Source organism: Zalophus californianus, chromosome 16 (genome assembly GCF_009762305.2).
Source record: "Zalophus californianus isolate mZalCal1 chromosome 16, mZalCal1.pri.v2, whole genome shotgun sequence".
Taxonomy (NCBI): domain Eukaryota; kingdom Metazoa; phylum Chordata; class Mammalia; order Carnivora; family Otariidae; genus Zalophus; species Zalophus californianus.
Genome location: NC_045610.1, coordinates 995,120 through 1,012,500, shown reverse-complemented (window position 1 = coordinate 1,012,500; position 17,381 = coordinate 995,120). Strand labels below are relative to the sequence as shown.

Sequence of the window (17,381 nt, the reverse complement as noted above, 5' to 3'; positions counted from 1 at the left end):
CATCACACCAGTGGGGCTGTGCGTGTGCGCCCGTGTGCGCGCGTGGGCAGCACGCGCGGGTCCCTAGCTCCGCCGGGGTGCGCCGGCCTGCGGGCCGGCCCGGGGTGCGGCCCCCGCCCCCAGCTCGACCCCTCCCACGCGACGGGCGGCGGCGGGCGCGGGCGCCTCTAGGACCCGGCGGCGGCCGGCCGTTGTCCCCGGGCCGCGCGAGTGAGCATGTGCAGAGCCCGCCGCCCCCCGCCGCCCGCTCCGCCCGCCCGGCGCCCGTCCGCGCCGCCCGCTCCGCCCGGACGCCCGCAGCCCCGGGAGCCTGGCGGCGGCGCCCTCTTCCCCGGGGGGCGCGTCGGGCCGCTCGCGGGGGCGCGGGGGCGCTGGGGCTCCGGGCGCTGCCGGGCTGCGGGCTCGGCGCCCGGGAGCGGGCGCGTGGCCGCCGGAGCGGGCGCCCCAGCCTGCCGCGATTGGGGGGTGAGTGCTGTCTTCCCGGCGTCCCGCCGGGACCCCTGCCGGGACCCCCGCGCGGGCGGCGGGCGAGCTCCTCCCCAGACGCCCGCGAACAAGTTTGTGTAGACGCGGCCGGAGCGCGGCGGGGCTGCACCTGCTCCCGCTCGGTGCGGCTGGCGGGGGGGCGCTTCTGGGGCCAGAGTGGCTGGTCAGGGAGGGGGGTGTGGGTGCGCGCGTGGGGGCAGTGCTAGGGGGGCACCCCGGGGTGGACGGGGGCGCGCAGGGCCGCTTTGGACGCGTTGTCCCCACCCCCCGGAATTCTCAGCGAGCGTCCGTTTCCGCGGAGGGAGAGGCGGATCGGGCCGGGCAGGGGGCGAGCACGGGGTTTGGGGTGCGCGCTGCCTCTCTCAGGAGGAGACGTGTACCCGGAGCAGCTCCCCCTCGCTCTGCTGCCAAGCGAGGCTTCCGGTCAGCCGAGGGCTCTCTCCGTCTCTCCGTGAACTTGAACAGAGGCAGAGGCGAAGGCGAAACGTATGTATGTATGTATTTTGTCTGCAAAATTACCCCAAGTAGAGCTTTGCATCTCCCTAGGTGGGGACGCAGACAGGACTGGAGGCTGCTAATTGCGTTTTTCTTGTTAAGTCTGGAGCCTCAGGGTGGCCCTGCTGGGGGTCTGTTTTCTGAGCATCCGCTGGGGCGGGTGGTGCCTGCTGGTTCTCCCAAGGGAGGCAGGGGCGCAGAGGGACGCCCGTCCTTATCTGAGCAGGGGGAGGCTGGACACCAGGGTTGGGCTCCCACAGCCCTGCAGGGGGATCCGGCGTCCAGCGGCCGCCCACGCGCCCTTCCCCGGCGCTTGGAGATGGACAGACTGGAACTCCACTGTACTTTTCTGACAGACAGCATCAGATGCCACCACCCCGTCCTGCAGCTGGAACGGGCTGCTTCAGTTTAGGGAGGCACTGGGGCTGTCCCGGGTTGGGACACCACTGCTCGGATCAGCAGATGGGGCCTTTTGTTTTCTCCTCCGAATTGCCTGGGGTATCAGACTAGGGAAGGGAGGGCTGGCGGGGCGGGAGAGAGGAGGGATAAGCCGGCGGGCCCTTCCGCCTGCATCTGTCTGCTGCAGCCCCTTCCTGGCCCTTGCAGGTGCTGGCGGGGGGGGGGGGGGGGGGGGGGGGGGGGGGGGGGGGGGCTGGGGGCAAGGGGAGGTTCCCCCCAAGGATGTCCCTTGCCGCCCCCCCACCACATACCCTTGGCTCGGGTCTCAGAAGCCCCTCGGAGAAGGTGTCCCAGTGGGCTGCCAGAGCCCCGGGGTTCTGTGAGGACCAGCAGTTGGGTTGGTCCCCGAGCACGTGTGTTGGTGTCCCACGCACACTGGCGTGGCAGCCCCATCCTCCCCAGGAGGAGCCCTGTGGCCCTCACCTGCGGCTGCACCCTCCCATCCTCCGCAGGAGCATTTCCACGCTCCTCTGGAAGAAGGCTTGGTGTGGGGGTGAGGCGACCCCCGCTTTTGAGCGGGGGTGGGAGCCCTGTGGGGTGTGGCCTATGGCCTGCAGCATATCCTGCTGGAAGTGAAGGGAAGCTTGGTTTAGGCAGAAGGCCAGACCCCATCCCTTTCCCCCGGTCTGCCCAATCAGGCCGAAGTGGATATTCTGGGCCACCAGTTGGTCAGCTGCGAAAGCCCGAGTCCCTGGCCAGGTCAGGTAAGGCCCCGCGCTGAGGAGTGAGTCAGGGCTGGTTCCCTGGGAGTCGGCCTGAAGGGCTCCCCATGCCTGGAGGCCGGGACTGAATCCTGCTGAGCAGGCGCTCTTGCAAGGGCTGGTTCCCTTGTAGACGCTACCGGCTTACGCTCCCATCCGGCTCAGACCCCCAGCGGCCATGGTGAGACCAGCCCGCCTGACTCCCTCTGGAGCTGCCCTGCGGTCGGGGCCCAGGCGCTGGGGACAGTGCGGTGTTCAAACCTCTATCCACGAGACGCACGTGACCGTCACACCCACCGGCGGCGGGGCACCGCTCATCTGGGGAGTGAGTGCATGATCATGGTGATAATTACCATGTTGACATACCGCTCCTACGGTGATCGAAAGCGTGACGCTCTTGGAGAACGTGGTTGGAGAGGAGCTAAGAAGGGGGTGGAGAAGTAGGCTGGATCACTTTAAGGAGCCATAAACAGGGCGCACCTGTTGGCGGCCGAGGACTCTTCCTTCCGCTGGGCTTCTCTTCTCTTGCCGCTGGAGAGCCTTGGCGACGGGAGCCCCAACCAGAGGGTGGCCGTCTTGGCCTGAGGGGGCCAGGAGGGTTCTGAGCGCAGCAGCGCCCAAAGCACCCCCTCCCGAAGCGTGAGTCCCCCATCCCAGCAGCTGCAGGAGCCCGAGAAGGGCAAGGCTGAGGTTGCATGCTCCACTCACTCGCCCGGATTTGTCCGAATCCCTCAGAGGGCCTTGGATAACCCTCCAGGGTTCGCCCCTGAGTGGGAGAAGCATAGGAACAAATGGACAAGGTAGGGTTCTATGGAAGGGGTGGGCCGGCGGTAGCCCAGAGACGTTGCCTTGGGCTGTTTCGAGGGTGAGTCGGGCTCCAGATCCACGCACAGGAAAGGGAGGGCGGCAGGCCCCACGGCGGCTCCCTGCTTTCTCTATGGCCCAGAGCCTGGTGCCGGACGGATCTGCGTCTCGGGGGTCAAACAGATGGAGGCTGTGTGACGTGGCTCATCCGAAAGCGTGGGTCTCGTGGAGTGGTAGCTGCTTGTCTGGGGCCCCGCTCAGTGGCCTTGCTTCTGTCAGCTGCTGCGTCCCTACGATGGGCCCACGGAGACTCCCAGCCTCTCGGGTTTTCAGGGAGATTGCTCATTCATTTCCCGGTGTGTTCATTCTGCACACAGGATGCCGTGTCTCTAACGTGGTGCAGGGAGCCCCGTGTGTAGGAAGCTCAGCGGTGGGTGTGAGGGAGCACCCTCTCCCGCCTTCGCACGGAACCGAGTTTTGACCTTTCTCTTATGCCTTACACCTTCTTAGCAACATTTCTCATTTTGGGCTTTTTCACTTAAGTTCTGCATTCAGAAGATTCAAGTATCTGCCTTTTCAAAGTCAGAGACCCATTTCCCAGACCTTGTCCCACCTGAGGGCCCAGAGATTTGAATCCCGCGGGTCCTTTACTCTTTTTGGTCTGAGCCTCCAGGATGCAGAGGCCAGGGGCCCCAGGATGAGGGCGGCCAGGGGCACAGATGTCCTGCGGGTCTGTCCCATGTCCACCCAGAGCGGGGCCGGGGCACTGAGTGTCCGTGCCCGCAGGGGGCTCCCGGGCTGGAAGGAAGAGTGGGCAGAGTAGCGAGGAGCCCTGACTCCGGGCAGGACACATCACCCAGGCGCCATTCCCGGAGCATCCCGTCCCAGTGTCGAGTTCTGGGGGATCAGGAAGACTTCATGGAAGAGGTGCATTGAAGCAGAGCCTTGATGGCCACAGAGCATTTCAGAGTCACACGAGGGGTCACAGGGCCCCCTGGCTAACAGAAGAGCGTGTGTGGGGGGACGCGGCCTTCCGCAAGGGGCCGGGAGGCGGAGCGTCAGGCTGAGGAGCTTGGGCCTGGTTGTCTGAGTCCAGGGGAGCCCCTGCAAACGGCAGAGTTACTGGTTCTTAGTGTTGGGAAGGTCATTTTCTCAGGCTTAGCCTTTTGGAGAGGGCACGGTGTCCAGTGACTCAGGGCAGAGGCAGGGCTGGAAGGGAGGGAGAAGGCAGAGGGGGCTAATTCAGAGCCCCGTGCCCAGCTGGAGGCTCCCTAGTACGGCCTCCAGGGGGTCCTGAGGCTGAGGACCCCGCCCCCCGCCAGCCGCTGCCCCAGCTGCCGGTCCTGGAGGCCAGAGCTCCGAGCTGCAGGGACCCCACTGCCCATTTCCTGGGGGGTGGGCAGCGTGCTGCACCCTGTGCCTTTGTCTGCAAGGCTTTTGCCTCACTAGGAGCACGTGGCTCTGAACCCCGAGGGTCCCGGTCCTCACTGCTGTGGCCACAGGGGCTGAGATGCTTCTGGGGGCACCTGGAGTCTTTCTTCTCTCGCCTGCCTCTGTCTGTCCTCTCTGGTGGGGGGGGGAGGAGGCAGAGTCACATGACCGAACCCCAATGGCCCGGGGTCAGGCCTGGGCCCTCCGAGCTCTTTCTCCAGCCCCCAGGCCCCAGGGGCTGCCTGCTGTCCTCTCCCTGCTGCAGTCCCTGGGACCCCCCCCCCCCCCCGGTCTCACTGAGCGTCAGGTGCCATCTGCCTGACATGTCCCCACCTGCAGGCTCAGCACCTGCTGCCCCCTGGGGCCCAGGAGGCAACAAAGTAACAGGAGCGTGCTCAGGTTTTCTGAGCCCCCCCACCCGCGCTAGGTTCCTGCTCCCTCCCGAGACCCCCAGAAGCCCTGGGCCCCTTACTGTCTCCTTGCTGGGAGGGGACTCTGGATCCTCCCCCGCCAGGCCCTGCCTTCTCTGGGGTGCTGCCGGCACTGGGCAGGGCAGCGAGTGTCCGCCTTTGTCCAGCCTGAGGCTCCATGCTGAGCCCCAGCCCCCCCTCCTGATGAGGCCCCAGCCTCAGGTAGCGGTGTGTCCCCTCATTCTCCTCTCCCCGGAGCACGTTGCTTGATTACAAGATGGGAGGTGCCGTGGCGGGGAGAGTGGCTGGGGGAAGAATGACTCCCAGCCGAGGGGGATAGCACACGACAGCACCCAGGACGCTGGGTGGGGGCACGCCACATGCAGCGCCGCCTCCTGGAGCTCGGACCTGGCCTGGGCTCAGACAGGTGCTGGTGGAGGCAGGCAGAAGGCCTTTCGAGAGGACGTCCCGCCTCGTGTGCTGCTGGTACCACTGTGGGCCCGGGCGGGCTCCGAAGCAGGGGGCGCGGGCATGCATGCCCCCCCAGCGGTCTGACCACTGGCAGTGCGCCTCACCCTGCAGGGCTCTAGGGGCCGCTGCTCTCGCGGGGAGGGGTGCGTGGAGTCACCGGACAGGGCAGGGGGTGAATGTGGCCCAGCCTGGCTCCTTCTTTGTGCTAGGAGTGCTTCGTAGAGGGGGCGCTGAACAGGGAAGAAGTTGCGAACAGCCTGGGGGTGGCTTCAGGCAAGGATGGGGTGCCGGGCCCATCCCAGGGAGGCAAGGGGCCCCTGGAGACTGAGTTCACCTGTGGCTGCCGGGGGCCCCTCCTCAGCATTCGTAACAGCGGGCGCCCCGCTTTGTAGGGAGCAGGGCTGTTCCCCCGGTCCGATCCCACAGCCTTGCTGATTTGCCCCATTTCACAGATGAGGAGCCTGAGGCTCCGTCCTGAGCAATGCCTTGCCCCACGTGGGTTTGGGGTGCTGCGGGCACTGCCGATGGGCTCCCGCCTGAGCAGACCGGCCGTGGCTGGACAGCACCCGGGCGCTGGCAGCTTGTGCCCTGGGGCTGACCCTGTGGCTGGGCTGGGAGCTCTGGCGCAGATGTGCCCCTCCCCCAGCCGCCCCCAGGCCTCAGCGGACGTCCAGCATCAGGGCGCCGCTGCCTGTGTGTGGGGTCTGGGGAGGTGGTGCTATGTCAGGTGCGATCGGTGCCTTGCCTGGAGGGGGTTCCCGCCTCGAGGAGGGGTGGGGGTGACACGCGGGTGTGACGCTGCGAGGAAAGGTGGCAGAAGTCCGGGGCAGGGGACGTGCCGGCCCCCCACCCCGCCCCGCGCAGGTGTTATGGGCTGGGAATCAGCCTTGCGATTTTAGAAGTTTAGGGTGGCAGCCCGCTTTATAGGACCCTGGAAGTGGCCGTCCCTGCCTCCACGCCCAGGCCCCCTCCCAGACCAGGAGGCCCCCCTGGGAGGGGCTGACTCCGGAGGGTACTGTAGGGTCCGTGATCACTGGGACCCTGACCGATGGGCCCTGACAGCGCCCCGCCCACCACACGCACTCCCCCACATTTCGGGCTGGGGCCCCGCAGGTCTGGGTTGGTGCCACCTGAGCGCTCGGGGCCCCAAGACCCCACGGGAGGAACAGCTTTCTGATATCAGGATTAGCCAGTCAGTTTATCCTCTCGTTCACCCTAAAAAATGTATTCAGAAACCAGGATCGCCGCACATCCACACTGCCGGGCAGGCCTCGTGCTGGGGCCGGAGTTACGGGAACGAGCAGGGTATGGCCTCTTGCCTGGAGCTGGTCGCAGTCCTGTGTGGATGATCACAGGTAGCTGGGTGACGACAGGTGTCCCAGGGTGCTGGGTGCTGGGTTAGGGGTCGGCACGGCTGTAGGAAGGCAGAGGAGTCTATTCCTGTGTGTGTGTGTGTCCCTGGGGGTGGTCAGGGAAGGCTTCTCGGAGGAGGTGACCCCTGGGCTAAGCCTCGGAGGGTACCCAGGGGTTCACTGGGCTATGAGAATGGACAAGACAGAAGAGGCCCCAAGGCAGCGTGCTCCGGTGGCCGGCTGGGTCGTGGTGTGTGCACACTTGCATGTGCGTGTGGTGGGAAAGCCCAAGGAAAGGGCTGGGCAACGGACGAGCCCGGGTGGGGCCTTGTGTGTCCCGTGGAGGAGCTTGGAGTTACTCCCCGAAGCCATGGGGAGCTCTTGGAAGGGGTTTTGAGCAGGGGAGCACCGTGGTTGGATTTGTGTGTTCCGAGGCTCACCCTGGCGGCCTCGCCGAGGGTGGACTGGAGGCCCAAAGCTGGAGGCAGGGGGATCAGGCAGGATTTCTTGGGATTTCCTCTGTGGCGTTACAAATCTGACGAGGCTGGCTGGGGCGGGCCAGGCGCGCACCAGCTTAACGCGAAAGTAAGAGCTCCGGAGACCCGCGCAAGTGGCTTCCCAGCTCAGACTTTAAATCCAGCCCCGTCTGCGGACCGTGGAGCTGCCCCCCCCCCCCCCACCGCCCTGGCTGGCAGGACCTGCCCCGGCGGATCCCAGGCCCCGGTCCTTTGGGGGGGTGGGGGGCGGCCTCGGGACCTGGGGGCTGGAAAGGGTGGTGGTGGCCTGGGGGCCGCTCGGGATCTCCGGCCCAGGCCACAAGAGCCCAAACATTGTCTTTCTGCTCACACGGGGCTGGCTGTACCCGCGCACAGAGCACTCATTGAGGGGCCGCAGGGTCTGGCGGGGGTCCCGGGCCACGTTAGTCACACTCCTGGGAGCTTTTCTTCCCGGGACAAGACCGTCCTTGTGCTGAGGGCCACCCTCACGCAGCGGCATGGCTCCCGGCAGCTGCAGAGCCCCCGCCAGCCCCTAGCAGCGCAGTGGGAGAGCCGAGGGCAGCCCTGGAAGGCCGCGCTGAGCTGAGCGCCGCCCGCCATCCCGCCAGGCACCCCGGCCTCCGTGAGCAGGTGTGCGGCCCTGCACCCTCTCCCGGGCTAAAGCCCATCTGCCTCTGCACAAGCAGTTTGCAGATCACAGCTTCCAGGCCCAAGGCACCCCCGGGAGGGAGTCGGCAGGTCGTGTGCATGCATAGAGCCCCTGCTGCATACGCGTGCCCTGGGCTGGGTGCACTTGTACGTGCTGGTGTTCATTGCTGGCCGGGCCGTTTACTAGTTCAGGGCCCAGGACCCGAAACAGACCTTTCCAAACCTCAGCTCCTCCATTTGCCGGCTGAACGGTGTGGGAAAGTGCCTTTGCTTCCTTTTGCCGCCTCTGTAAAATGGGGCCAGCGTCCACCTCGCTGGGCTGCCCTGAGGGTCGAAAGAGATACCATGTCAGGGCCTGGCCTGTGACGACTGCGTGCAGAGCCACCTCTGTCCCTGGACCTTCACTGCTGCTCAAGGGGCGGGGGCGTCATTCCCATTTTGCAGACAGGGCGGCTGAGGCCCAGTGACCGCCAGGGGCACACAGCCAGCCGGGGGCGGAGCTGGGACCTGAGCCCCGCTCTCTGTCGGGGTTTCCTGCAGCACAGGTGTCCCCTCTGGGAAACAGAGGCCCCCGGGCCTTGCATCTCAGCGTGCTCTCTCCACTCTTACAGATTCACCGGCCGGGCGTGCCCGTTGGTGGAGCTCAGCGACGGCGGAGCTGGTGACCCTGAGGCAGGACCCACAGCCACGGGGCCCCGTGGCCGGGGATGTGTGATGCTGCCACCCAAGCATCTGCCGGAATCAGGGTGGGAGGACCGGGGAGCCCGGAGGCACGCAGGCTGGTGCCAGGTGCGGGGATGAGGCCGCTGGGGGCCCCGGCCTCCCCTGCCATCGGGTGCTAGGAGCCGTGCCCAGGCTGCAGCCGGGAGCCCCGCCGCCCGGGGGCATGGCCAAACCCCTCTTCCGCCTGCAGAAGCTTCTCCTCCGAACGCAGTTCCTGCTCTTCTTCCTCACGGCCGCCTACCTGATGACGGGCAGCCTGCTGCTGCAGCGAGCCCGCGTGGCCCTCCCACCAGGGCCCCGAGCGCCCGGCCCCCTACAGGCCCTGCCTGTGGCCGCTGTGGCGCTGGGCGTGGGCCTGCTGGACAGTGGGGCGCTGCAGGCCCCCCGCGTCAGCCCGGAGCTGCTGCTCAGCGTGGATGTGCTGCGGAGGCCCCCGGCCCGGCCCCGGCCCGGCCCCCGTGGGCTCTGGAGCCGGAACTCAGAGCTGCCCCCGCTGAGGCGTCGCCGCTGGTTCCACCACCTCGCGGGAGACACCCAGGGGCCGCCCGCCCCGGGCCCTGAGGCCCCTAGGCCCGCAGCCAGCAGCCGAGGTAGGTGCTCAGCCCTGGCTCCCCTTGCGCGTTGGGGGGCCCGGGCCTGGAGGGCAGGGCTGGCTTTCCCCTTCTCTGGCCCTGGGCCTGCCTGGGATGGAGGCCCCCAGGCCCGTGGCCCCCAGACCACCGGCTCTGTCTGCTCTGCGAGAGTTCTGCTTGCGCCCAGCTGGGCTAGCGCTATCGTCCCAGAGCCCAGACTCTGGGTTTGGGTGGACCTCAGCTTGCATCCTGGCTTGGTGGCAGGCTTGACGGTGACCTTGGACACGTGACCTAACGGCCCCAGGCCCCTGGGGAGTGAAGACAGAGATACCCACCCCAGGGCTAGCGTGGGGATGGGATGGGACCGCACTGAGGGCCGCAGGACGGCAGGCTGTCCCATGTGCAGGTCCTCGGCCTCCCCCAAACGCGGGGTGGGGCTGCGTCTACACAACTCCGTCAGCGGGTGATGCTGGTGCTCGCGCAGGCAGAGACCCCTGGGCGGGAGGGCCTGGTCGTTTCTCGGCCCCGGTCACTGGCAGCTAACTGCCACATTGTTTACGGTGCACCTGTAAATGATATTTATGGGCGTCACCGCTCTCCTGGTATCCCGATCCCACAGGGGAGACACTGGGTATGGCGACGTTCAGTCAGTTGTCAAGGTCGCTCTCCTGGTTTGGGTTCCCTGGAAGCCTTGGCCTGTCTGGGGTGTGACCCCAGGACGCTGGCAGGGAGCGAGGAGGGAGCTGGGGAAGAGAATGTGGCAGGGGACGGACTCGGAGGAAGGGCAGAGTGCACATCTCGGAGTGCAGCCTGGAGGCGGCGGGTCAGGAGGAGGGCCAGGCCTTTTTTGTCAGGCTGGTGAGAAGGTCCAAGGAAGAGGGAGGAGCCCCCGCGGCCCTTGCATTGGGGGGATGACTGATGGTTGGTGAAGCCCAGAGGACGGTGCCTTCCTGTCTTCACAGGAGGTTTCTCCCGAGATCACATGGGTCAGAGCCCTTGCTGCGGGGTTCCTCAGGAGGCTCCCACCTAAGAAAGAGGGGGACATGAACGGATTCTGCCACTCACTTTGCACAGGCCTGCCTTCTGTCAACTCGCCCCAGCACCCCAGGAAGCTGGGTCTCTATGCACACTATACCCACGTGACTCATTTAGACTGAAGTGTGAATGACTGACAAAGTCAACACAGAATCCTTGAGCAGCAGCCTTGGAAAGGGTACAGGTTTTGCAAACAAAAATTCTACCAAATACTCTCTTGGTATAGCTGGTCACTGGTTCTGTGACCTTGGGCAGATTGCCCAAAGGTCAATTCCTCTTTATTTCTTTCCATCTGTCCTTCTCGGGGATCCACGCTTGAGTCTGCTATTGTCTGTGCCCTCGAGGAGCTCAGTCTGGGGCGGAACCGTCACTGTACAGCAGTGCTGAGGCTCAGGTGGAAGGTCGTTGTGACCCGGCCAGCAGAAGGCTGAGTCAGAACCCCGGGGGCAGCCCTGGGCTCCACGGCGTCCCCCCTAGTGGCACGGTGGACGGGGTGTAGCGGCAACTGAAGAGACTGGGGTGAGACGTGCTGGGGACCGGAGGGGTGTCGGGGTACTGACCGCCGTGAACCCCAGGGCGCCCTCCCCATGACCCAGCATGAGGAGGAGCCTCAGGGCCAGTGTAGAGAATGGCAGCTCTGTGTGGCCAGTGCCCCCCCGGCCCCCAGGACTGGGGGAAGCGTTTGTGCTCTGTGGGAGGCTGTGGTGTCACCCACTGGAGGGACACCTTCTGAGCAGGGGCACTGGCCCGCAGGGCGCCCCCTGGCCCCAGGCTGGTCATGCTTGTCACAGACAAAGAGGGTGGCTCTTTGCGGCCGGGCAGCCCGCCATGCTCCTGGAAGGGCCCCGCAGAGCGCCAAAGCTGCAGGAGGTCCATCAATCACCAAGCATTTCATTATACCTTGGACGACATCCATAATGGAATAAAATGTCAGTAAGTTTACTAGGGGAGAAATAGTAACTTCCCCCGCGCCAGTTTGTTTTTTATTGATAGTGATTTCCAAAGACATTCTGATATCTCCACGGCCATCGTTAACAGCCTCACGGTGCGTCCGTGTTGTGCAAATGAACAGATGAGGACTCACAGACAATAACGCGTTGCCTCCCTTTTAGCCGAAAGCAATAAATCCGCCTCAGAATGCCTCCCAGTGTGTCCCCTGGACGCCCTCGGCTCCCTCGAAGCTGGGAGAGCCGCCCAGTAATTTTCCAGGAGGAAGGGCTGGTCGCCTCCCCCGGTCGGAGTGGGTGCGGGGGTCCTGGCCTTGTGTGTGCCCTGTGGCGCGGCCCCCAAGTGTTTGCTCCTCTCTCGCTCACCCGCGGGGCGGGTACCCCACTGCCGTTTTCCCATCCAGCGTCCAGTTGGGCCCCGGCCGCCCCAGCACAGTGGTGACAGCCCGGGTTGCGCCCAGCGCTTCCTGCTCGGACCCCACCTGCTGACTCACTTCACCCCCTACGGCCTCGCGGGGAGCCAGGAGGGGGGCTGCCGGCTCAGCGGTGAGGGCCTGCAGAGTCCGCGCCCTGGTTGTTGTTCACATCAACACAGTCGCCCCCCAGCGCCCTGCAGGCCACGTGTGCCTCGAACCGCCCGCCTGTTACCCCCTCTCTCTGCCCTCCCGAGCCCGCAGGGCCCATCCCCACTTCACAGGTGGGGAAGCCGAGGCACAGTGGGGAGGGGGTAGCACGGGCCCAGATTCGTGCCCCTGCCCAGCCCCGGCCGTGGACCCCTTACATGCTTTCCGTTAATTTCCCATCAACGGTGATAAACGTCTAACCACCCGAAGCTTGTGTTTTGGGGCCTAATTGAAAGTCGTAACAGAATTTCTTCTTCGCTGAGCAACACATCAGAAATTTCTCAAATATTAGTTTTCTTTCACCAAGTAGGCGGCTGAGGGTAACCCTTTATTCCTGCTGCTGGTGGCGGGCAGTTCTGGTCTCAGGGGTCCTGACCCCTCTGTGACCCCGGGGCCCGGCGGCCTCAGCGAGAGCCGGTGCCCGTGGACGTGGCCGGTGGCGGGCATCCTGGGGCCACGGGCACAGGGAAGCTCATGGCCCTGCGGGCAGACAGTGAGAAAGGCGATCGTCGCTCCCCGCTGCCCCGGGGTTCTGCCTCGGTGACCCCGGCTCGGGGGTGGAGTCCCATCTCTGGCCACCCGCTCACCTCCCACTGCTCCGTGTCTGTTACTCGGGACCCTGGGAGCCCCTCCTTGCGTCTGAGCTCCTGTTCCCCAGACCTGTCCTTGCAGGGCGTCAGCCTGCTCCTGGGGGCCCTGGCCCACTACGGGCACGGCGTGCTGGTGCTGACCGCGTGCGGGACCCAGTGGGGCACGGCGTGCTGGTGCTGACCGTGTGCGGGACCCAGTGGGGCCCCCGTGGACACAGGGGCACGCGGGTGTAGCAGACTTTCAACAGCAGTAGTTAGTGAGAAGCATTTGGGTGTTGACCAGGTTTTCAGATACAGAATGCAGGAATCTGCATCAAGGAGAGGCCGTGGCGGGCTGGCGTGGTCGGGGACGCCCGTTCAGGCCGGGCAGGAAGCGGAGGGTGGGCGTGAGCAGGGGCAGGCACAGGTGCACGCGGGGGGCAACGGGAAGGGGCTCCGGTGGGGTGGGGCAGGTGGTGGGCCTTTATCTGCTGGGCGGTTAGAGAAACTGAGGCTCAGAACGTTGCCATGATGTAGCCAAGGTCAGAGACACGGTTAGATGTGCTGTTCACAGACGGGACTGTCGCTCCCAGATGCGGCCCCGGGAATGAAGGTTGGGGACCCACTTCTCCGAACCACTTGGCGGGCAGCCCTGGGCTCCTGCTCTGGGCCGGGATCCTGGCAGGAACACCGCGAGCGTCGCCTGCCCTGGGGGCGCCAGGCTGGGAGGCGGGGCGTCATCCTGCCGGCCATGGGCACGCCTTGGGTGTGTCACCCCCCAGAGGCGGCGTGTGCTGCGCGGATGCCCTTCCAGACGTCCTCGGGCAGTGTCTCAGCACAGTCCCTGGCGTGCGGCGTGTGGCGTGGGGCCCGGGGAGCTCCTGAGCCACGTGGCGGTGCGTCCACGCACCCCGGTGTGCTGGCTCTGTGCTTGTGTTCTCTGGCCTTCTCTGCGCATCTCTGGGAGACCCCTCTGTGTCGGGGGACAGAGAGGTTAGGTGTCACGGCTGGGGCGTCACCGCCACTGCTTGGTGGAGTCTCGTCCCCAGAGGTGCCTGGACGGGCGAGCGCTCAGCAGTCCTGTGGTGCCCGACAGACGCCGCGTCCATGCCTCCAGCCACGCCTCCAGCCATGGCGGCTCACGCCTCCCCAAACACAGGTTTTTTTCTTGAGATAGCTCTTCCCGTTTGCAGGATGTTCTTTTTAGCAAAAGTCAGACTTACCATAACTGATCTCTTCCCTCTGGATCCTACGGAGGCGACAGGACCCACCGGTCGGGATGTTCGTGGAGGGGGGGGGCGCTTTCTGAGCGGGGGGCGGGCAGGGATGGAGACAAGGGGTCCCAGGAGGGGATTCGGCCGCAGACGCAGCGAGGTGGGGCTGGTAGAGGAAGCGGTGGCCATGCGGGGACAGGCGTCAGTGAGCGCCAGGGGCAGGTGCGACCTCGCCTGGCGCCCGGGCCCTCCAAGGAGCCCTCCCGAGGATGGGCATGTGGCAGGACCGTCCCATGCCGACCTGAGTCTCCACCGTGCTCCCCGCCCGCAGGTACCTACGTCGGCTGCTTCAGCGACAGTGGCCGCGACAGAACACTGAGGGGCACCGTGTTCTTCGATTTGAGAAAGATGACTGTGTCCCACTGCCAGGACGCGTGTGCTGAGCGGTGAGTGAGAGCCCCGTGCCGTCCAGCCGCTCCGAACCAGGGGGGCTGGCTGCCATGTGAGCACGTGGTTTTCCTTCCCTGGGCCTCGGTTTACTTTATGTTCAGACTACAATAGAGGCCTCAGCTTCAGTGTCAGCTCCTCCAGGAAGCTTTCCAGCTTGGTCATGATCTGTTCTGACCCTTTTATAGGTGGCCACAAACGAGGATGCGGAGCACCAGGGGGTTTTCAGGCCTCTGAGCCGGGGGCGTGAAAGCCCTGGCCTCTAGTTTATCATGAAGGGAGGCCTGCTCCCCAACGTCAGCCGGGGAGCCCGAAGTCTGGCTGAACACCAGCCCGTACGGCCAGCCGTGTGCCGACGGCGTGTCCCTGGCCTCCTGGCCTGACCCCGACCTTGGTCGCGGCCGCCGTGGGGCGGGGGCCGCGACTCAGCGGGGCGGCTCTCCCTGCAGGTCCTATGTGTACGCGGGCTTGGAGGCTGGGGCTGAGTGCTACTGCGGGAACCGGCTGCCGGTGAGGAGCGTCCGGCCAGAGGCGTGTAACCACGAGTGCAAAGGGGAGAAGGGCTCCGTGTGCGGGGGCGTTGGCCGGCTGTCCGTCTACCGCGTGGAGGACCTGCAGCTCGGCTCCAGGAAGCGTGAGTGTGTCCTCCCTTCCCTGTCGCCCTGCTAGAGGGGCTCGTGTGGGGGCAGGGGTGGCCGGAGGCTGCGTGGGCTCATGGCCTGTGGGACAGACTCACTCACCAGGAGGCCTGGGCTCACGCGTCTCCGACGTGCTGTGTGGCCCCGGGCAGCTTGCTTCTCCTCTCTGGGCTCCCGTTCTTCATCAAGTGCAGAGGCAGCTCTAAATGAGCCGCGGTGGGGCCGACCAGAGGCTCTGAAAGTTTCCTGGCCGTGCAGTGCTTAGATGTTCCGGACAGACATGAACAACCCTTGGAGAGCCCAGGCCCCGGAAACAAAGGGGGACTAAGATGGCGGTGCAGAGGCCGGAGTGGGCGGAGGTGCGGCGGCCGGGGCCTCCCCTGCAGAGCGGGGCTGCTGGTCCAGGGGCCGCAGTGGCAGGGGCGGAGTCGGGCCCAGAGCTCTGCACATGGCGACGTTTGGCTCCGGGGAAGCACAAACCCGTGAACTTTTAGATTCCAAAGAAAATACCACCTGCCAGTTCGGGGAGATAGAAAGATAGGTCAGTTTTGATCTGAGCTGGAGCTGAGATTCCAACCAAACCAAACTTGCAGTGCTGGCCTGCATCTGGGTGAGGCTGGAGGCTCAAAGTTTTACTGCCCATCTGGTCCTGACGCCCCGATGTGACGGCTGGCTCCGGCCGCGTGGAGCCGATGCACGGTCTCCTGAGGGCTGCGCCCCCAACTCGGGCGGGTGGAGGTCCCCCAGGCAAATCCTCACTGAGGATAAGCTCACGATCCAAAATTATAGAAGGCAGGAGGTGGGAGCCGATCGCAAGGGGCAGTGAGCTGATGCGCCGGGAAGCAAGAATGCGCCCCCGAGAGTTGCCGCTGAAAATGTCCAATGAGTTGCAGCTGAAGCTCAGGTGCATCCTCACCGCAAGACGATGTGCCCCGGATCCCCTCAATGCCGTTATCGGGGGCTGCTTTCTAAATACCGTGGCGGCGCACCTCTGCCCGCGTCGGGGACACCTTGCCATGATGGGGAGCGGCCGGGCTGGGCGTGGGAGGAGGTCGGAGCCGGAGCCGGGGAGACCTCCCAGCGGCAGCAGAGGTGGGACCGCCCGGCGTCCAGCCACGGCGCCTCCCAGCTGTGGACTACGTGACGGGCTGCAGGAGGGCGCCGGCTGAGGACTGTGCCCCGCTCGGAGCAGGGCTGGGACGGCTCGGGCAGCCCCACGGGAAGCCCCACTGCGAGAACCCGCGGGAGTGGGTGCTCAGGCTGGGCCACCGAGGCTGCTTAGGGGCGTCTGGGAGCAAGGACGCGGGCGGCTCGGCGACAGGACAGCTCCTGACAACGTGCGCTCTGTGGACTCGCAGAGGAGACATCCGCTCAGCTGTCCTGTCACCCGTGCACCCACACGGGCTTCCAGGCTGGTCTCTGGGACCTGTGATGTCTACACGGGGGGCTCGGGGCTGCCCCCGGCCCCTCCTCCGCGCCCAGCTGCTGACTCAGACGTCACTGGCTCGAGGCGCGCACGGTCAGGGTCAGGAGGCCCCAGGACTCAGGTCGGCGGCACTGGTCTCACGGTTGGTGTTGACAAGGTGTAAGGCTGGCCCTCCTGGCGGCTGACCTTTGCCCACCCCCCTCAGGGGCTGAGCCCACGGGGTCTCTGTCTCGGGGTCACCACATGACCACCGTTTTAGATTTCGGCTCCCACCAGCAAGGAGCACTCGCAGGACTGAGACGGGTGAACGTGCTCCCAGATGGTGGGCGCCGGGCGGTCGAGGGCGCTTCACCGTGTGCCCCGAGGGGCTCTGGGCTGTCCCCTGGGCGCGAGGAGGCCACCTGCCCAGGATGGCAGCCCCTCCCCTGACGAACGCACAGCACAGGGGCGGCCGGTGCCGCTGGGACCGCCAGTCCAAGGCAGGCCCCGCCGCGCCTCACTTGCCTGTCTGCTGCCGTCTGCTCGCAGGGGGCTAGTCGGGCTCACCTGGTCCCAGACTGCAAAGCGCTGGCCTCCCGGGGCGCAGGCTGGGGACAGGGTCTCCGCGCTGCTGAGGCAGGCGAGGGCGCAACAGCAAGACTGCTGCCTAAGCAACCCTGACGAGTGCGGACGGAATGCAAGCTGTCGGAGCCAGAACGTTCTAGAAGGCTCAGCACCCAGGACGCTGGAGAGGGGCTGGACTTCTCCTCCTGGGCTAGAGGACAGCTGGGCGGAGGTGCCTGCGGAAGCACGGGCTCGAGGAGCATTCATGGGGCCCGGTGGGAGTTCGGGTCTACCCAGCAGCACAGCGAGGGGGCCGTGGAGGGATTTCACTTTTCTGCATCTGCTGTTCTCCTCACGCCTGCATGGCAGGGATGCAGAATTTTCCAGAATATCAGCCTCTCGGGTCGCCTGGTGCAGAATCTGGCGCAGTCTAGATCTGTGAAAGGAAGGAGGGACGGAGCGGGGGGCGGAGGCCGTGCCCCGGAGTTTGGGGGGAAGCCGGCCTGAGGTCAGCACGTGGCAGCCACGTGGTACCTTGTCGGTGACCACGGTGGGGAGGTTCGGGCGCCCGGGGTCTCAGGAGTCGGGCCCGTCCACACCCTCTCCAGGGTGGGCTGCTGTCTGGTTTGCTGAGTCTCTTTGTGGAAGCCACCGTTTCCCCACGAGAGGCACCAACAACCAGGGGCACCGTTTCTCACCAGAAACCCATCTGTCCCTGCAGGGAGGACCGTCACGTACCGCGGATGCTTCCGACTGCCGGAGAACGGCACCCACACCTTCCCCGACTCCCTGACGCAGGCCAATGCGACGGTGGACGCGTGCTCGGGATTTTGTTCCCAGAAAGTAAGGCTGCCTGTGACTCGTGCCTGGAGGGGTGCGTGGGGCAGGTG

At 65.8% G+C, this 17,381-nt stretch overlaps 1 protein-coding gene across 1 annotated transcript in view; it reads left to right on the top strand.

Moving 5' to 3' along the window:
* The first annotated feature begins 707 nt into the window (after positions 1-707).
* The window catches only part of WSCD1 (WSC domain containing 1), a 33,636-nt gene continuing 16,962 nt past the window's right edge, over positions 708-17,381 (top strand). The window contains 5 exon segments of the mRNA XM_027567929.2: positions 708-976; positions 8,366-9,067; positions 13,769-13,883; positions 14,334-14,518; positions 17,213-17,334. Coding sequence (XP_027423730.1) covers positions 8,641-9,067; positions 13,769-13,883; positions 14,334-14,518; positions 17,213-17,334 — 849 coding nt within the window. The 5' untranslated portion in view covers positions 708-976; positions 8,366-8,640.